The sequence below is a fragment of the Garra rufa genome, chromosome 1, assembly GCF_049309525.1.
Source record: "Garra rufa chromosome 1, GarRuf1.0, whole genome shotgun sequence".
In the NCBI taxonomy this organism is placed as follows: Eukaryota; Metazoa; Chordata; class Actinopteri; order Cypriniformes; family Cyprinidae; genus Garra; species Garra rufa.
In genome coordinates, this window is record NC_133361.1 from 32,338,597 (window position 1) to 32,360,813 (window position 22,217).

General features: G+C 37.0%; 1 protein-coding gene across 1 annotated transcript; it reads right to left on the reverse strand.

Annotated features, from left to right (window-relative positions):
• Positions 1-223: 223 nt before the first annotated feature.
• Positions 224-8,971, reverse strand: fscn1a (fascin actin-bundling protein 1a). Its single transcript, XM_073833171.1, has 5 exons — positions 8,024-8,971; positions 4,918-5,074; positions 3,598-3,719; positions 3,243-3,410; positions 224-1,914 (listed from the first exon to the last, which is right to left on the reverse strand). The coding sequence occupies exons 1-5, from the start codon at positions 8,844-8,846 to the stop codon at positions 1,709-1,711; spliced, it is 1,476 nt and encodes a 491-aa protein (XP_073689272.1). The 5' UTR covers positions 8,847-8,971; the 3' UTR covers positions 224-1,708.
• Between the last annotated feature and the right edge of the window lie 13,246 nt (positions 8,972-22,217).

A 22,217-nucleotide genomic window follows, 5' to 3' on the forward strand; every position in this document is an offset into this window, starting at 1 on the left:
CTGAAAATACAACATGAGAATTAACTGCACAATTACTAGAAATGTGTAGGATATACTTTTTTTTTTAGAAAAATATTCCAAGACATTTCCAACTTCGACTTTGGACCAATTCTGTAGAATGGCCATATAACTTCACTAGAAGGAACGTGTTGATCATTGCTTTGCAACTACTATTTTTAAGAGTTTATTTTCTAGAATCAAAAACAAAATTCACTGACAAAAGTTTCATATTCAAACCGTATTTATTTCCGGATTTCATTTGTACCCATGGCACATGAGGAAACAGAACCATAATACCAAAACAATATAAAAAGACATTTGTAAAGACTTTACAAAGTATAATGTGGAATGTCTTTTCTCCCCCGTAATGGCCTTTGAAGGCACAGTCATTATCATTCCCTTAGCAATGGCAGATTATCATGTGAAATGGTAGCTCTATTCTTAAATAATGAGCGGTCCTGCTCAGAGTGGCTTTGATGCACACCTGAAATCTAATTCAGCACCAGTTTAACACAGTTTAAATCTTATGTGGTGTTGGTTTTTTCACTGAGATGTTAATGCTCTGTAATGTGCATAAAGGTATCAGGTTTATGATAATGTCTGTGCCTTTTCCAAAACAACAACAACAAAAAGCATTAGGTGACATTTCCAGTGACTTTTCCAGATTTGACCACTGCACGAGTCCTGTAAAAGCAGACCCGCCATTTCTTTGAGATTTGTCAGGTTTAAGAGGGGAAAAGTGGTTTAATTTAGCATAAATACTGTGTTGAACCTGCAACAACATTCCTCACTTCGGTATCTTCACACAATGTAACGATCACTTTCGAGTTGCAGAAAACATTTTCCACTTTAGTATTTATAGTTCCTGTTTTTTCGCCCATTCGCAATTCCAGGCGTATCCCTAATTTTGAGATGTAAGCTAGCAATCCAGTTCTCTTGGTTTGTCCTCTTTTTAAAAATTAAAATGATTCTAAATGGCACAGATAGTGAGGCAGTAAACAATCAAAGCACTGCCATACTTCAAACACGAAAACGAAACAGTTTAGCCCATCGTCCGTTTCAGTGGTCCGAGAACTTCCTTCATAACTCTGTCAAGTGTATGCAAAGGAAAAAATAAAAACTCAACATTCATACATTTACCTGTAATATATTGCCTTAGTCCTCGGGTCATGAGGGTAGATACTTATGACTGGCAATACAGTGGGAGGCATTACATTATCAATATCTCACAGTCACAAGGTTTTCTTTAACATATTTCGCTATGTGTTAATATTTAGAGAGAGTGAGGCTCATACAGGACTGTGCAAAGACTAGGAAGAGGGATCCCGCTACAATCTGGTACATCAAAATCCTGTGGCGCCCGCATAGTCGATCTTCCACCGACTTGAATCTTGAATGCCAGTCAATTATTACGACAGATTAGGAGATGACATTACATGTGCTTAACCACACAACACAAATTTGGATGCCAGTTAAGTCCCAGTTCATCGATGAGAACTGCACAAGACTGCGTTAATGCTGTGGCACACAAACGCTGACGTATTTAGACAGAATCGAGTATACATGACTAGAAGTAAGACCCTTCACCTTTGGGTTTCTCTCTGCTATCGGCCCATGTGCTCACTCGTTTTCATAAACCATATTCAAAACGCATAACAGAAAGGAGAAAAACTGGAAAGAAAAAGCCACAGTGGTTTCTTAAGTGCTTTTAGTACTCCCACAAAGTGGAGGTGTCCAGATCGTCGGCGTTGGCCTTCAGAACACCTGCGTGATCGCCCTTCAGGTATTTCCCCTCGGTTGACTTGATGGCCACTTTGTTGTAGTCGCAAAACTCCAGGAAGAAGTCCACCGGGGTGTCGCTACTGCTGAGCACGTTCGACTCGCTGCCCACCATCCAGTATTTCCCTGTGCAGTCTGAGAAGAGATTCAAGGCGTCAAGAAAACTTTTAAAACTTTGCTTAAAGAACCTATTATGCCACTTTTTACATGATGTTGGTCTTGGGGGTCCCCAGAATGTGTCTGAAGTTTCAGCTTAAAATACCCCACAGATTTATTATATCAGTTTGAAAATGACGTTTTTGGAGTCTATAAAAAAAAAAAAAAAAGTGCTGTTTTGGTGTGCATCACTTTAAATGCAAATGAGCTGCATATTCCCACCCTGTTTTCATAAGGGGGCATAGCTTATACATCTCTGCTTTGCATATTTACAGCATTAAACAGTTGATAGAAGCAACATAACAGAGCAAGAGAACTGGTGTTCAGCCATACATATGGGAAGCCAACCATGCCCAAAAGTGGGACGAAATCAATTGTCAATTGAAATACTTCAAGAATGTGTGCACACAAAACACATTCTGGAGAGAAATGATTTGCGCAGAAATAAACGCATTTAGGTAGATTGAGCATTTCCTTCAAAAAAAAAAAAAAAAAGCTACTGTGTCCTCAGTGACTCAGATGCTGGGTAAAAAAATGAAGACTCTTATGTTCAGTTTTACATCCAAACACAGAACAGCAGGATTGCTGATGATGAGACATTGCTGATGTTACAGCTGCTCGAGCATGGAGAAAATGGAGGATGGCGTACAACCAAACAACTCGCTGAGGGCGGAAACTATGGCAATGCAGGACTATCAGTTGTTTAGGCTGTGGGCAGAGCCTAAACAATGTGATGTCATATTGCTTTGAGAATCAAAACCGCATGCCTAATGAGACTGGTTTGGTTTAATAAGGATTAAAAAAAATAAGGAGCAGTGTTGCCAACACATTTCTGACCCTTGACCACAAAACCAGTCATAAGAAGCACAAGTATATTTGTAGCAATAGCCAGCGATAGATTGTATGGGTCAAAATTGTCGATTTTTCTGTTATGCCAAAAATCATTAAGATATTAAATAAAGATGTTCAATTAAGATATTTTGTCAATTTTCTACCAAAAATGTATCAAAACTTAATTTTTGATTAGTAATATGCACTGGCCAACTTTAAAGGCGATTTTCTTTATATTATTTTTATTTGCACCCTCAGATTCCAGATTTTCAAATATTTGAATCTTGACCAAATATTGTCCTATCCTAACAAACCATTCATCAATGGAAAACTTATTTATTCATCTTTGAGATTATGCATCTTAATTTAAAACTCGACCCTCATGACTAGTTTTGTGGTCCAGGGTCACATTTATGTCCAAACATCATGTAAAACTGGATTTTGCATAGTAGGCGATCTTTAAAGTGCAAACAAACCTCGCAAGCTATAGGCTCCATCTTTAAACTCCAACCCGAAGACATCATATGATGAGCGGTTGGAGTCCAGGGTGCCGGTCACCTTCCTGCAGCCAATGAATCCATGCTCCCCTCTCAGCACGATGAGGGGCCTATTAATAAGCTTCATCAGGAACTCTTCGGTCTCACCTGAAAAAGCATTTTTTTTAGAATTTGAACTCACAAAGGCCAAGCAGGAATGTGATTGTGCTATTGAAGTGCTCCACTTAACAGTCAACGATTGAGGGGCAATCCATCAACAAGTTTACTAAATCACTGCAGCATTTCCAAACAATAGATTGAAATAGCGGAAATGGTGTACAACACCACACCCCACCTGCTGAGTCAATCGTGGCAGCCAGCTGTCCGTTCTTTTTGGCAGCCACATATTTTCCATTGTTGGCACGCAGAGTTATCTTCTTCCCACGCCACTCAATGTCAAAGTAGCAGTTAGCAGACCTGGTCAAAGAGATTATACATCAAACTATGCAATATAATTTGGCAAAAGATACTCCCATCACCACAATAATTATCTCAAACTTAAATCTGAGGGGAGGGAATACAGCATGATCTAATCCTTGGTTAAAATTGACTAAACATTTCATTCAAATGTCCATTTAATCTTTTTTATTTGGCAATATGTTCAATACAGCCATTGTAATTTCTTTAATATGTGGACACATATGTGGATCAAAACACGGAAACGGGTTTGAGCTTTTATTTTCTCCGGGGTTTGCGTAGCTTTATAAATGATTTACCTTACAAATCTGATCGAGGAATCGTGACAGCCCTACTAAAATCTACAATCAAATGATAAAGTCACTGACTTTACCACATCACAGAATCTGTTTGTGAAGGAATAATATTCTAGCATACTTATATTGCATTATATTTATAGATTTGGGTAAAATTCTTTGTTTGCGTTTAACACCATTCCAACTTCCACCACGGAAGCCATGTAAAAATATAATATGAATATAAAATATAAATTCAAACTTGCACTACTTTATAGAAGTTTGGGGACAGTGAGACTTAAATAGTGACAGTAAAGACATTACCAGAAGATTTTAATTTTAAACAAATGACATTCTTTTGAACTTCCTGTTCATCAAACAATTCAGAAAAGGAAAAAAATAAATAAAAAATAAATAAATAAATAAATAAATCACAGCTTCTACAAAAAGCCATTTTTAACATTGATTAAAAAAAATGTTTCTTAAGCAGTAAATCAGCATATTAGAATGATTTCTGAAGGATCATGTGAAACTGAAGACTAGAGCAAGACATTTGTATATGCATGTTTTGATTAAAAATTTAAAACTGAATGTGGTCTGACTTGAACTTTGTTATTTGTTAGAAATATAAATTTATTTTTTAATTCTGATAAAGAAAACTAGAAATTTTTTTTTATTTAAACTGGTTTTCTGTCTTTTTACCTTCTTATTATTTACGGTCTTAGTAAATTTGACCCCAATACGAAGCATTCAAGATGCCTTTTACAAATCTAATTTAATTAATATTGTATGGTTAATGCAAGATATTAAAAAAGTAGGCCCACCAGCACACAGAGATCTGTTCACCCAAAAAATGCCAGTATGAAAACACTAACAATACTAAGCTCTCTTCATCATGTCATGTTCCTGTGATTCACACTCACTTAGTAGAGGCAGTGCATTGAAGGCCACCATTAGCTGTGAGGGTCCAGTATTTGCCAGTGCAGGTCCTGAAGGCACACTTTTTCGTGTCCTTACTGATTTCCATCTGAAAAGTCTCCTGGTCGCCTTCTTCATCCTGGTTGGCAGAAAGGTCCATGCCTGTCAAACACAAAAATAGGGAATACTGTAAACCACATTATAAAAACGACAAACCCCTGGCTTTCAACAGTTAGATCTGGATCAGCCATGCTGAGTGAGCAGAGATCTTTGAGATTACTTGACTAAAGAGTGTTGAATGCCATGGACTATCACTCTGGCAATTGCTTTGGCCTCCTCACACACACAGAGTTAATCTCCACAAGAATTTTGGATGGTCATATATGCCAGGATGCTTAGTGGGAGGCTTCGGGACAACAATAGTCAATGCATCCGGTTTGTAGTTTAGATTCATGGAGCTCAGTGAAAGACAGATCACCAGTCCTCTACTCCAGGAAATCTAATTAAACTCCATTGTGTGCATTTAGAGACACAGTCATCAGATAAAACTTCCATTTATGGTCTAAACCTCTTTTAAGAGGAAAACAGAAGACAATTAGAAATATTAAAGGAGAAGATTGCTTTCAGAATAAAGATTTACTGATTATTTACCTCCATGTCATCCAAGATGTTCATGTCTTTCTTTCTTCAGTCACAAAGAAATTAAGTTTTTTTTGAGGTAAACACTTTAAGATTTTTCTGCATATAGTGGACCTCAATTGTGGCCAATGGTATGAAGGTCAAAATTGCAGTTTTAGTTCAGATTCAAAGGGCTCTACACAATCCCAGCCAAGGAATAAGGGTCTTATCTAGCAAAACGATCAGTCATTTTCTTAAAAAAAAAAAAAAAAAACCAACAACCCACAAACACTCGTCTTGCACTAGCTCTGTGATGCAAACGTTTTAAGAAAATGATGGACTGATTTGCTAGAGAAGACCCTTATTCCTCGGCTGGAATTCTGTAGAGCCTTTTGAAGCTGCAATGAAACCACATTAACCACCATTGAAGTCCACTATATGGAGAAAAATCCTGGCATGTTTTTCTCAAAAAACTTAAATTTCTTTGCAACTGAAGAAAGAAACGCATACATGGTCAAACACGTCACCTATATTTTAATCTGGATTCACCATGATTGCTTTCATGTTCCAGTTTCACCAAGCTCGTAATACATCTACATGAAATTGCGTATTAGCACTGCCGCGGCCTGGCCTCTGGAAGGCGGATTGAGTTTCCCTAGAAAAATGCGTGCCTGAATGAGCAAGGAAAATAAATAGCCAAGATGAGAAACATATGGCTGCAAAGGAGAATGACTAAGACGCCCGTAGACTTGCTCTAAATCAGTCTCGGGTAGGACGAGGGGGTAAAAAAAAAAAAAAAAAAATCCCCTCTATCATTCCAGGGAGGTATGTATCCTCACCCGGCATTTAAATGGTTTGGGAGGATCTTTTAAGCCACCAGCAGACACCCCCCCCCCCCCAACCCCCATCACTCGACGCCTGACTGCGAATGGTCGATCCATCTACACGACAACTGCAGAGCTTCTATTCCCCAGTGAAAAGCCTTTAACCTTGGCAGCAAAATATTGCAGGAACATACATTTGGGTCAATTTCACAATTGCCAAACACTCAAATGAGCTCACCGGTCAACAGGGTCAAGCAGCTGCAATCATATAGACAAACAATTCTCAAGTGAACACAAAATATAATGCAAGACACTGTTGGGAAACCATTTTAGCATTTATGGAATGACAGACATCCAACGTCCTTGCCACAAAGGAAGGAAGAGCAGACCAGCGAGCAGGGAGACTCCTAATCTTTCGAGACAGATGCATTTAAGCGAGAGTACATCAGTGTTGTGCATAGCGAGGCTCCATTGTTCTGCGTGCTGGGCTGCCTAAAGACTCTCAGCAGCTGGGCTGCATGGTGAGCTGGGGCCCAGAGCATGCCGTCTTTGTTCTCCTTCTACCCTCAGCACACGCCTGAAATCTCGGCCCCCTCACAAATTCTCTCAAAAGAACATGACACAAACATTGAGCCTTATTCCTCTAAGGACTGCATCCCTGAAGACAAATATTTGATCTAGGCAAGCATGAGGTCTCAATCACAAATAACAAGTGATTTCGTGCATCTAGATCATAATTAAATCCAGACTTTTGTGAGCAAATGGCATGAAGTGCTTTTTGAGGATAGATGAAATCTTGCGCTTCCACAAGGCAAAATGAATCGGAGATAAAAGAAGCAAAGTCTTAAGAAACAAAGGCTATACAGAAGAGCCAATCATGACCTGCAGAGACCACGTGCCTTTTGTCACAGGCCCAACATGCTGGCACTGTCCTGCCTCATCTATGGTAAACCAGAGCTGGGATTGCAAAAGCAAATCCCAGACATCCTCTCTTAATGATGGCATTTGTGTCTTTCAAATAAATTTTTTTTTTTCCAGTTTAGCAGTTATTAAAACAGCAGAACATCTCATTTCATTTTCAGCAGTAATAGTCACGCTGAAAAGCACAATATTTCACCAGTCCGGCGTGTAGCACTATAATTTGATCTATTATTTCAGTCTGGCAGTCTAAGGTCAATTCTTCTGGGTGTTTACAGTAATGATTGCCTTCGCTCTCAACTTAATTACAGCACACTGGCGTCTCCAAACTACAGCCGTTATGGAATTTACAGTGCAAAACTGCAGACAAGGTATTGATTTCATTCTCAGCTAACAGATTTCTATTGTGACAATAACCAGAGTCCTGTAATCTTTTTAAGTCTTTTCAAACAGAGAAATGGAAGCAAAATGGAGCCTCACTTGGATGCAAAATCAGACTAATAGTTAAAAAAAAAAGATAAAAGGGTTTTGAAGTAAAGCAAATTGAGCTGTTTTTTTTTTTTTTTTCTTTTTCCAGAATTTGCACAGATCCACCCCTGGGCTCTGCCCAGATCCACACAACCACAAGAAAAGGAAAAGAGCTGAATATCTATAATTAAGAACGAGCAGTAGTTAATTACAGAGGATTTATAAGAACCCAGCCCTGATTGATGTAGGCATTAGTGACTAACAATAAAGCAGCATCATTTACCTTGCCTGGTGGACACATTCCTCTCGTTGCCAGCGGTGAGGACCACTTGAGGGTGGCTCTGCTCCAGAACAAAAAGCTCGTCTTTGCCAACCTTCGAGCTCTTGCCGGACTTCATGGTTCCACTGGGACCAGAGGGAGCCAGGTACTTCCCAGTGCAGTCTCTGAAGGCAACCTTCCCAGACCTGAACTCCAGCGTGTACCCGGTGCTCTTGTCAGGGTTTTGGGACAGGCTTCCGTCATTCTTCAGGAACCGGTTGTCGGACGTCTGTATGTGATACCTCTGGTCCTGGAAGACCAAGGTGATGAGGGAATCGACGCCCCAGGGAACGTCTCGGTCGATGGCGATCTCGTTCTGCTCGGCGCTCAGGTGCGCGTATCTTTTCCTGGTGACGCTGAAGATGTTGACCTGGGGGTGCATGGCGATGTGCACGCTCCATTTCTCCGCGATGGAGATGGTCTGGGCAAAGCAGGTAATTCTGTCCTCGGTGCCGCCCAGGTAGCGTTTGTGAGGCTCAGACTGCAGTGACCAGCGCCCATCATCGTGTGCCGTGATTACGAACCGACAATCCTCGCCCGGGGTCTCGCTGTCACCCGTGACGTTGCCGTCTTTGTCAGCTGCGATGTATCTCCCCAGATGGCTCTTCAGGTAGAACGTGCTCGAGTCGTCGCCGTTCTGCTCCAAGGTCCAGATCTGCTTCTTCTTCATGCTGGTGGCTGATGCATTGATCTTGAAGCCGAACGCTTCGGCCGTGAGGTACTTATTCCCACAGTTGATCAATCCGAATTGGATTTTGAGCATGTCGCTGGTTCCGTTTGCAGTCATGGTTCCTCTCGGCCTTGCTGGAATGGGTTCTGCTGGTGCACTGTGGAGGATGTTGATGGGGTCTCTTTGTTTGAAGGAGCGAGCGTGTGCGCGCCTCTCTCTCTGCAGCCTCACAGCGCGAGTGCACAGACACAGCTGTGGCTTTTATACAGATCAGTGATGTCACGCACGCCGTCCCGCCTTCCTTCAGCACTCTCACACATCCCCAAATGAGTTGGGAAACACAGAATTGGATAATATTCTCGCTAGTAAAGGAGTTTAACAATTTGCTTCTTTTCCAAATTCACTGAATCTATTGCGTAAAATGGACGTGAGCATCCTCTCGCATTTGAGAGATGTCGCACTCTTCCAAACCTGTCCAAACCACATTGGATTGTATAGCTGTATGGACAAAAATAGGGACATTTTTCAAAATATATTTTGTTGTGTTCCCCAGGCAAAAGAAAAGCGAAAAAAGTTTGCAAAGGCTGGGATAAATACAACCATACAACCATGAAATATGCATGAACTATCCAGGTTTAGTTAAATGTTAAACCCAACCTTCTGGGTAGTTTTATTTAACTCAACTAATGTTTAAAAACGATTATATGGCTGGCTTAAAACGAACCAAACATCAGATACATAATTACTAGAGGCATCAGCAATAATTAATAAAGGTTTCAACATATTAATGAATGTTCATTTATTAAACATTAGTTTTTTACAATCGCTCCGACTCATTTCTCAATACTAAAGTCACTTTCTCAAAACTCTTCACACAGTTCTCCTAACCATCTTTCAACTGGACACAGCAGTTGATTTTACATTCAAAATGCACTAAAACCACCAAAACACTCCATTAAAGGAGTAGTTCACTTCCAGAACAAAAATGTACAGATAATTTATTCACCCCCTTGTCATGCAAAATGTTCATATGTTTCTTTGTTCAGTCTTAAAGAAATTATGTTTTTTGAGGAAAACATTTTAGGATTTCTCTCCATATAGTGGACTTCTATGGTGCCTGCGAGTTTGAACTTCCAAAATGCAGATAAATGCAGCTTCAAAGGGCTCTAAAGGATCCCAGCTAAGGAAGAAAGGTTTTATCTATTGCAAACGATATTTAACGATATTAACGCTATTTTCTAAAAACAAAAACAAAAAAATTGACAATACGTATCCTTTTTAACCTCAAATGCTCATCTTGTCTAGCTCTGCGTGAACAGTTAGGGTATATCAAAAAACTTCCATCTTATTGTCTTCAAAATCATCCTACATCGCCGTTTTACCGTTACCTTTACAATTTTGTAAAGGGTGATCTTCTTTGCACATTGTTTATAAACACTGGGTCGGTACTTCTGCAGCGATGTAGGACAATTTTTTAAAGTTAGAGGAGAAAATGAGATGTGAGTTTTTCAACCTACCCTATAACTCTCTTGAACCGTATATATAACTTATAAAAATATAAAAAATATATATATATATAAATTTTCTTTTTTTTTTTTTTTTTAGAAAATAACCAATCGTATGACTAGGTAAGACCCTTTATCATTGGCTGGGATCATTTAGAGCTCTTTGAAGCTGCATTTAAACTGCATTTCGGAAAAACTCGGAGGCACCACAAAAGTCCACTTAATGGAGAGAAATCCTGAATTTCATATAATTTCTTTACGACTGAAGAAAGAAAGACATGAACATCTTGGATGACAAGGGGGTGAGTAAATTATCTGTACATTTTTGTTCTGGAAGTAAACTTCTCCTTTAAAGTCTCTAATCAAGTCATAAAACTAGCAAAGCTTTTCACCAAACAAACACACTTTATTATTAATAACACAACCTAAAAACACTAACAACAGGTAGCATTATACAGTGTTTTCTTTTGTAATAAATTTCTTTACAAAACAAGAATCATACTGACTACTGTTTGTATTTCACTGTAGTATGTTACATGCTCCATGTTTAGATTACAGTACAAAATTATTCTTAAGTTTTCCCCTTTTGTATAGATGGTAATGCAAGTGAAAAACTAACAGTTGTAAAGATGCAACTGCTTTAATAGATATTTTATACATTCAGAATATTTTTCTATATAATATTTCTGTAGAAATGCTGCAAAGTTCTGTCTTAATTTTTGTACTGTGCTAGGTTTTGAACTTAAGTTTAACAGTTCTGAAAACACTATGTAAACTTGTGCAAATTGGCTTGTGTAGATAACGTTTTTGTAGTGTTTGTGTTGAAGTGATAAAAGAATATGTGTAATTTGATGTTGTCAATGAATGCATTTTGTGCCAAAGCAATGATAAATGATCCACAGTTAGCCCACACAGACTGATGTTGTGCTTGTTGTGTGAAGAGTTTTGAGAAATGTGTCCTAGTGATGGACTGTAAAAAAAACTGTAATTAATGTTGATTTACAAACTTGGTTTTTGGGCTCATTTTAGGCATGAAAACAGTAATTTTTAAGCAATAGTTGAGTTAAATAAAACTACCAAGAAGGTTGGGTTAAACATTTAAACCAACCGTTGGGTCAAAACAACCCAATCCCTGGGTTTGTCCATATTTCACCCAGCACTGGGTTGTTTTTAACCCAGCATTTTTAGAGTGTGGTTAAAAAAGTATTTTAAAATTCCAAAATTTTAAGGAAAAAAAAAATAGATTGCAAATCACGTAACAGATCTTGGTATTTATAATGTTTACGCTGCATGATGAGTCTCTCAGCAGTTGTTTTACTTCAGGACAAACGCCACTTCGCTGGCCAGTGAGAGGATGAGGAAACACAATGCAGTGTTTATTCTGCACAAAGATATATTCACAGGCTGCACATGTTGGTCAGTGGGTTCAGGAAGGTCTAGTCAAATAAACAGCGGCTTCATCCAAATACCATTGGCACGGTTTCAACAGCAGCACACAGGCATGAGAAAATGATGCAGGACAAACATTCCACAGCGTGTCTGTCTTTGTAGTTCTTATGATTCTTGCATATGACTCATCATCAATCACATATTCCTTAAACATGCTTAAAATGTCTTTATTGGCATGTTTATGCACAATGGCTTAGTGTAAATACAAAAGCACAATAGGGCTTAAAAAATCATCTCTAGGTATTATAAAAAAAAAAAACTATTTTCATAAAAGGGCAAATGCTGATATAAGATTATTTAATGAAACAAACACATTTTGTGTAGAGTAACTGGATCAGCCATGAGCCACCAGTTTAGTTTGCATGTCAGATTAGATATTTATCAGACATACTGTTAAAAATATAAAGGTGTTTGAAAGGGTATTTCCAAAAAAAAGCATAGATATCCACATGTGTCAGTGAGAAAATATTAGCTGGAAAAATAAAATAGTTTGAGAGTTTGAACCAGGGTCAGAAATTTTCTATTAAGGAGCAATATTTAACCCCCTGGAATTGATTTCAATTTGTGAGAGCAATTTTTATAATCACCTTATTATTATAGTCACCATACTATGTCAAATACCTACATTTACCCAATTATTTTAATCAATATTTGAAACTGTTGTCAATAGACTGTTTAAAATTGTATTTAAATTATATTATAAATTATTCATATCATTTTTGTTTACGATGAGGGAATTTTTTAGTGTGTGCACTCATCAACAGCTCCAGTGTTTTCAGCACTGACTAATCTAAGAGCCTCTGATTGGCCAAAGCATTCCTAAGTTTGCCAGAAACACGTTTGATTGGTTATAAGGCTCATCGCTGCACAAAACTGAGCATAAAAGTAATCTGATGTAGTGTGAACGAATCTAAATGTAATCTGGCAAACTGACACTTTCCATTCATTTTCACGTATCATTTTAATTGCGACAGCCGTAATACATTGTTTAATTGTGCAAGGGCATTTTTTACCCCTTTGTCTTGAATTTATGGGGCATTTCTGTTTATTTTGGTGGCATTTTTGCCATAAGTCCTACAATGCTGGGTCAAAGAGAAACCAGCGCTGAGTGAAATATGGACAAACACAGCAATTGGATTGTTTTGACCCAATGTTTAAAGGAGTAGTTCACTTCCAGAACAAAAATTTACAGATAACGTACTCACCCCCTTGTCATCCAAGATGTGTTCCATGTCTTTTTTGAGGAAAGCATTTCAGGATATAATAGTCCATGTAATGGACTTCTATGGTGAACTAAAGTTTGAACTTTCAAAATGCAGTTTAAATGCAGCTTCAAAGGGCTCTAAATGATCCCAGCCAGTAAAAAATTACAATTTATATACTTTTTAATTGCAAACGCTCATCTTGGTCTAGCTCTGCGTGAACTGTGTGTATTCCGGTTCATGACAGTTTAAAATATGTTGAAAAACTCCCATCTCATTTTTTCTTACAACTTCAAAATCGTCCTACATCGCTGTTTTACCTTTTTTTTTTTTTTTTTGTAAAGGTCATTTGACCACCTTTGCATGTTCACTTTGTAAACACTGGGTTGGTACTTCTGCAGCGATGTATGATTTTGAAGTTCGACATACCCTAACTGTCATGAACCGGAATACAAACACTTCAAGCATAGCTAGACCAAGAAGAGCATTTGCGGTTAAAAAGTATATAAATTGTATTTTTTTTTACTGGCTGGAATTGTTTAGAGCCTTTTGAAGCTGCATTTAAACTGCATTTTGGAAGTTCAAACTCAGGGGCACCATAGAAGTCCATTATATAAAGAGGGAAATCCTGAAATGTTTTACTCAAAAAACATAATTTCTTTACGATTGAAGAGAGAAAGACATGAATTGGATGACAAGGGAATGAGTACATTATCTGTAAATTTTTGTTCTGGAAGTGAACTACTCCTTTAACCCAACCTTCTAGTTTGATTGAACTCAACTATTGTTTAAAAATTACTATATTTCTTACATAAAATGAACCCAAAATAGGTTAAAAATTTAAAATTAGACACATAATTACTAGAGGCAACAGCAATAATTAAAAGGTGAATATTTATTATTAAGCCATTTAAAAATGTTTGTTATTTAATTATTATTTATTCTACTTATCAATAAATGTTAATGTATTAAACATATTGGTAAATATTCATTTTCAACCTATTTTGGGTTCATTTTAGGCAAGAAATAGTGTAATTTGTTAGCAACAGTTGAGTTAAATAAAACTACCCAAAAGGTTGTGTCAACCACCGGGTCAAAACAACCCAGTCGCTGGGTTTGTCCAGGTTTTACCCAATGCTGGGTTGTTTTTAATCCAATGTAATTTCCAACTCTGGTATGTACAGTACAGCTTTATTACGTAATGAATTGCACACCAGTGACTGCTTTGATCACCATATTCACTATTGTAAAAATATATATTCATAAAATAAAATATTATTAAAGATCATTAATGTTGTGTTGAATATGTATGTTTTATTGCATAATGCTTTTTAGTATTTGTTATTATATTACTGACACATGTTAAATTTCATATATTTTGTGAAAACAAATGTTTCCATAGAAAATATTGTGTTCACACTGAAAATTCCAAAAAGAAATTCTAATGCCCTTAATTAACAAAAAAAAAGCGTGTGTTCAATGTGTGTTGAACTCATGCACTCAACTGGTGCAGCTTTATTACATATTGTAAGGCTATCAGGTTCTGATGCTATATGGCAAAATAATCTTATAAAATATACACTAGACAGTTGAGTACATAGTGTAATAGTATAAGTGCACAGTATACAGTACGTCATTTGGGACACAACTACAGAGATGAAATCTCCAGCTTCCAGTCAACTGCAATTTAGCCTCCATTACTTATCTGGGATGATTAACGAGCCGAGAATGGCCGTCTACTTTACACAAATGTAAGAGGAAACGGCCATTTAGCACAGCCTTCTCCCATTTTGATCCTCATGCATAATGCCGGACAGTTGTGGCATTTGTCTAGGGCTGATGTTTGCCTAAGGAGATTAGGTGTAAATCACTCCATGTCTACCACACAGAATTTCACCTTAATCCTTCAAAAATACAGAGGTTAAAGCTACACCCACAGTGCTGGATTGTGAATGGGTGGGAATCTATCTGCATTTCTAAGTGAAAGCTATCTTTGTTAACAGTGTGAAGCCAGGGCAGTTGCCATGGAGACGATGCTCCAATCTGCTGTGCTAAAATAAACCAAGGTCTGCAGCGTTAGCACAATGAAAGCTGATCACAGCAAAGCAGACACAAGAGGACTTTCAAGCAATCGCATATTGGCCAACATCCTATCAGAAATTATTCTTGCACTTACATATGTGACCATGGACCACAAAACACTGCAAAGTCTTAACAATAGCCAAAAATGCATTGTGTGCAAAATTATATTTTTTTTCTCTTGTGCCAAAAAGCATTAGGATAGTAGGTTAAGATCATGTTACATTAAGATATTTTGTACATTTTCTACTGTAAATATATCTAAACTGAATATTTGATTAGTAATATGCATTGATAAGAACTTAATTTGCACAACTTTAAAGGAGATTTTCTCAATATTTTTTTTGCACTCTCAAATATTGTTCTATCCTAACAAACCACAGCAATGGAAAGCTTGTTTATTCAGTTTCAATTAAAATTTTTACCCGTTTGGTTTTGTGGTCCTGGGTGACATATAGTATTTTAAATGACAGTTCACATTACCATGTTCTGTAATCTACAGGCAAGATGGAAATTTTAAACCTTGATAAAAGCCTTAATAAGCTGAGAAAATTTTCTCAGTGTTCTTAGCAAGGCTATTAATAAAGGAATAGTTCACCCAAAATGAATATTTGCTTAGGATTTTCTTAAATTTTTTTTGCTTAAAATATTCACTCTCAGGCCATCCAAGATGTAAATGAGTTTGTTTCTTCATCAATACAGATTTGGAGAAATTTAGCATTACATCAGTTGCTCACCAATGAATCCTCTGCAGTGAATGGGTGTCATTAGAAAGTCCAAGAGAAATATGCACAAATGAAACACCATTTACAAGCAGAAAAAAAAATAGATTAACTTTTTATGCATTATGGACTCGCTTTTTGACCAGAAATGGTGGTTTAAATAATTTGTATCTTAGCTTTTTACTTTACAAGACACTAATTGATGGACTTGTTTTTATCAGCTGTTTGGACTCTCATTCTGACGGTACCCATTCACTGTAGAGGATCCATTGGTGAGCAAGTGATGTAATGCTATATTTCTCCAAATCTGTTCAGATCTACATCTTAAATGGCCTGAGGGGGAGTACATTTTCAGCAAATTGTAATTTTTTTTGTGTTTTGCTCTGACAGGACAAAAGGAGATTAACTTTATGAATTTTGGAGTCATATTTTGCAGAGAAATGGTAATTTAAAGTTAAAATGCTTTGATAAAAGATTTGTTTCTCACAAACACGCAGCTTTTTACTTCACTAGACATTGATTGATGAACTGGAGTGTGAATTATTGTCTTTTTATCAGCTGTTTGGACTCATTCTGACAGCACCCATTCACTGCAGAGGACCCATTGGTGAGCAAGTGATGTAATACCAAATCTGTTCCGATGAAGAAACAAACTCATCTTGGATGGCATGATGGGAAGTAATTTTTCTGCAAATTTAAAATTGAATAAATTATTCCTTTAATAAAAGCATCAATAAGCACATTGAGAAAAATAAATATATTAATATATTAAGCAATGACAGCAGCCCTGCTGTGCACAGTGTTCTGAATGGGTGCTGTCAGAATGAGATTCCAAGAGAAATATGCACAGATAAAGCACTATTTACAAGCAAAAACACTGCAAAACCATTATTTTAGTGAGTGAATAACATTTTCATCACATTTTGGCCAGAAACGGTTGTTTAAAGTTAAAATGCCTTAATGGTAGAGTTGTTTTATACAAACATGCAGGTTTTTGCTTCACAAGACACTGACTGAGGGACTAGAGTTGAACTGTAATGTTTTTATCAGCTCTTTGGACTCTCATTCTGACGGCACCCATTCACTGCAGAGATTAGTGAGCAAGTAATGTCATGCTAAATTTTCCAAAATATGTTCTGATGAAGAAAAACTCATCTGCATCTTGAATGGCTTGATTGGGAATACATTTTCAGCAAATTGTCATTTTGGAGTGAACTATTCCTTTAATAAAGGCCTCAATAAGCACACTGAGAAAAACAAACATATTAAGTAAGCACAGCAACTCAAAGCAATGGCTGTGGCCCTGCTGTGCATAATGTTCTGTCCGATCCAAACAAAGTCTTTTGTGTGCTGAGATTGTGTTGCTGAGTGAGAAATAGCGGGGCGGGCATGAGGTGGCGGCGGCTGGCGATGTGAGGCTGACTTTGCAGATGCCTGAAGCCACGCGGCATGGCAACAGCACACAAACCCTTGTCTGACTGAACGCTTGGCCACATTCAACCCACTCTCTTTCCAAACAGCAGATGTGCGTGTGGAAAGCTTTTGAACCTATTCACATCGCCTGTCTTTCATTTAAAGAATCAGAGGAAAAGGTGCAGTGCCCGGCATTTTGATGCCATGCTGCAGCACTGCGTCAGTACGCGACCTGGCAGCACTCTGAGCAGATGCAGACTCCTCCAGCGCCCACATCCTTGACACGCACACCCCTCTGGAGCCCAGCCAATCGGACAGAGCTGCTGACAGACACAGCCTCGTGTAGCCCCTCCCTAGAAGCAAAACCATCAGAGTCTGCATTACAGAGCTTCTTTGTGTTCACCATGATGAGTAATTTCTAATTTCGGCAGCACATTTACCTCCCAGGCACTAGAGACTTCACAAGTAGACTAAATAAGCAAAACAGTTGTTACTTTGCAAATGCTGCCACCAGTTTTGTGCTTTGCATGCGCTCCTAGACATCCATAACAATGGTGATTATGTTACAGTAAACACACCATACAAGGGCTTTGAGGGACTTCTATGTTGGACAAATGTTTCTTTATAACATAACATTAAACATTAGTCAAACCTGCTGATCAGAATATTTACAGTTTGGACACATTTGAACGTTAAGGTGAACAGATAAAATATATGCATCTTAAATATGTCATATATTACATCATTTGAAAATTAACCAAGTAACTATTTGAAAAACTGGAATCTGAAGGTGGAAAAAAAATCTAAATATTGAGAAAATCACCTTTAAAGTTGTCCAAATGAAGTTCTTAGCAATGCATATTACTAATCTAAAATTAAGTTTTGATATATTTACATAAGCAAATTTACAAAATATCTTAATGGAACATCATCTTTACTTTTAATAATTTTTGGCATTAAAGAAAAATCGATAATTTTGACCCATACAATGTATTTTTGGCTATTGCTTCAAATGCTACTTAAGACTGGTTTTGTGGTCCAGGGTCACATTTATGTTCAAACAACATTTTGCATAAAAGGTGCCCTTTAAAATTTGTTTTGATATTTTCGAAAGCTTTCATACATTTTTATTTGTGCCTAAAAATGTCCAAATATGTCTGTGACCACTGTATATTCCTTTTAAGTCAACCAATACTTAACATGCGTTAAATGTGACATTGTCCTGAAACATGACGTGTACTGTGGATCTTTGTTGCACGTCAGCCTCTAGTTCAATAGCTCTTATTTTTGGACACCAAACCGCAGTGGAAGAATCCAAGAGGATGTTAAGGGATATTTCCTGCATGGGCGTATGTTTCTGCCACACTTCCTCTTAACTCTGTTGAGGTGCCATAGCAGGGCAAATCAGACAGAAACACATCAAAAGGTCAGTGACCCAAATGTGGTGCTTAAGAGTACTTTTTCCTCTCAGCTCTCACACCTCTTGGGCTCCTCCTCTCAGCTGACTGAGCAATGACTGTCCTGTTTCCCACAGATCTGAACTGATAGCAGCCACTTCTCTGTGGAAAGTTTGCACTGACTCACTGACCTACATACAGTACAGTGAGATGCTCTTTGTGGGTTAGGCACTGAATGCAGTTGGCTCATATCTATATAACATGATGATCTGGCACAGACAGTTTAGATACACTGAGCTAGTGCTAGTTGTGGTTTTATACCATATACCATTAAGAGCAAGAGTTTTATTACACTCTAAAAATGCTGGATTAACCCAACCTTCCGGGTAGTTTTATTTAACTCAACTAATGTCTAAAAATGACTATATGGCTGACTCAAAAATCAGAAACAGAATTACTAGAGGAATCAGCAATAATCAAAAGATTAACATTTATTAATTTATTAAGTAATTAAAAAAAGCTTTTTATTTAATTATTATTTTCCAACTTATTAATAAATGTTCATATATTTAACACAAATAAATAAATAAATAAATCAATAAATGTTCATTTTCAACCTATTTTGGGTTCATTTTAATCAAGAAATACAGTCATTTTAAACAATAGTTGAGTTAAATTAAACTACCCAGAAGGTTGGGTTAAACATTTAAACCAACCGCTGGGTCAAAACAACCAAGTCACAGAGTTTGTCTATAATTCACCCAGCGCTGGGTTGTTTTTAACCCATCTTTTTTTCAGTGTAGAGAGCCAGATTTGTGCTATGCACAAATTATAATGAGGCAGACTTTACCCCACAGGAAATTATGCTCTTACAGATCTGTTACAGGAAATTAAATTAATATTGTTTCTTCATTCTTAAGAGACCTGGCATTTACAACTGAAGTCAAAAGTTCACATACACTTTGCAGAATCTGTAAAATGTTAATTACTTTACCAAAATAAGAGGGATCATACAAAATGCATGTTATTTTTTGAAAAATATTTTTTTTTACATAAAAGACATTTACATATAGTCCACAAGAGAAAATAATAGTTGAATTTATTAAAATGACCCCGTTCAAAAGTTTACATACACTTGATTCACAGCTTTTTTTTTATTTTATTTTTTTTATTGATAGTTGTTCATGAGTCTCTTGTCCTGTTAAACTGTTGTTAAACTGCATGCTGTTCTTCAGAAAAATGCTTTAGGTCCCACAAATTCTTCGGCTTTTCAGTATTTTTGTGTATTTGAATCCTTTCCAACAATAACTGTATGATTTTGCAACCCATCTTTTCACACTGAGGACAACTGAGGGACTCATGATGCATTAAACATGATGGAACATGTTGCAGTAAGAGTAAAAACTTTTTGAATTTGAAGATCATGTTAAATTGAACTTATTTTGTCTTCTGGGAAACATGTAAGTATTGTATTTAGCTTCTGAAGGGCCAGTACTAAATGAAAAAAATATGATATTAAGGCAAAATAAGAAAAATGAACACATCTTCAATTTGTTTAAAAGTTTTCAACCCCCGGCTCTTAATGCATCGTTTTTTCTTCTGGAGCATCAGAGTGTTTGAAACTTCTTTAATAGTTGCATATGAGTCCCTCAGTTGTCCTCAGTGTGAAAAGATGGATCTCAAAATCATACAGTGATGGAAAAGGTTTAAATACATGAAAATTCTGAAAAACCAAAGAATTTGTGGGACGTGAAGGACTTTTCTGAAGAACAGAGGGGAGTTTAACTGTTCCTTATTGTTCTACAGCTATTCCCAAATAACTAAATAAATGGAAATGAAATATTCAATATTCATTATTTTTTATGTCAGAAAACAGAGACAAAAAAGCAATATGAGAGACATAGTACAGCAAAACTAGAAAAACATTAGCTTTGAAGAGCAGTCTCAACAGTTATGCAGTTAGGGGCCATTATAGAAAAAAATGCAGCGATTGATTAATCAGAATCCAGCAAAATGTAAAAAGTCTATATAATGAACACGTCCACAGTAATATGTTTCTATGCTAATTAAACTGAAATATTTAATATAAATTTTATTTATGTGAAAAGTGGCCATTTTAAATTCTGCAGTAAATCTCATCTGCAGTACCATTTTCTAATGACTTTTCCACATGCTGGAGACTGTGGAATGACATTGTTTTGGGCACAGGAAAAAGCAGAGGGAGTCCAGGAATGGGGTGAGGGGAACAGAGAGAGACAAGGGTATCCTTAACTGCCCCTCCCAAATCTAATCCTACATTATTTCATTATATGCATCTTTTTTTTTTTAATCCTGGAACACAAAACTAGTTATCACAATGTCAGATTTGCTCTTTGTAATACAATACAAATCCACTGTGATGACTGGCAATCAGATGCAATTTTGTTTGGTGTTTTTTTTTAAATTATTATTGTTTATTAACACTTCTTAAGTTAACATTGGTTAACTACATTAGTTAACATGAACTAAGAATGAACAATACTACAGCATTTAATAATCTCAGTTAATGTTAATTTCAGCATTTACTAATGCATTATTAAAATTACAAGTTCAGTTTATTAACATTAGTTAATGCACTGTGAACATGAACAAAAAATGAACCACTGTATTTGTATTAACCAACATTGACAAAGATAAATATTGCAATACATGTATTGTTCATTGTTCATTCATGTTAGTTAATACATTAACAAATTTTAACAAATGACACCTTATTGTAAAGTGTTACCACTTTTATTCTGCAAGGACACATGTTACTGGCTAAAAGTCAGAGTAAAGTCATATATAATGTTACAAAAGATTTCTATTTTACATAAATGCTGCTCTATTGAAATTTCTATTCATTAAATTGCATCAAAATTGCATCACATTTTCTACAAAAATATGAAGCAACTGTTTTCAACATTAACAATGAAGAATGTTTCATGAGAAGCAAATCAGCTAATAAGAATGATTTCTGAAGGATCACATGAAACTAAATACTTGGGTAAAGTCTGCTGAAATGCATGTCATCACAGGAATAAATTATATTTTAAAATAAATGCAGCATGTTAGCATACTTCACTTGTGAGAAACCTTTGAACAGTAGTGTACAAATGTGGGTTGGGATCTGAGTCACCGCCTGGGTCTCTGTGCTGAATGACAGCAGTTTGACTAAATTACTACATCTTAGACTCATCATCTGCTTTGATCAAGTCTTATCCTGCCTTGCCTATCTTGTCCAAGTGAGCCACAACTACAACTGGATTCCCCACAAAAACAGCTGCATGATGCCCCTGATTATATGGATTAGCTTTATTCACTTAAATGCACCAAGTCGTAAACAATCCACAATGTGACACCAGTCAAAAAACAATGCCACCTAATCTGAATAGAATTCAAAAGTGAAGAATGGCTTGTTTATTTCTGAGGAGCAGCACCACTGGATGTACTGCTTCCCAACTGCAGCTCATTCATCACAGCCGCCTCTGCTCAACAAAAGCCCGTGCCCGAAACCACTGGGGAGCTCTCCACCCCTCCAGCAGCTGGGGTGAAAGGTCGCAGGCTTGTTTTTGTGGAGGCCCAAGTCTGCTAGAGCGCTTGCCTCCTCTTTCCCTCCCGCCATTGTCATGCCGACAGGAAAACGGTTGCTCAGCCTGAGCCAAAAGCAGCAAAGCCGGCAGGAAAAAAGCAAGAGCTTCTC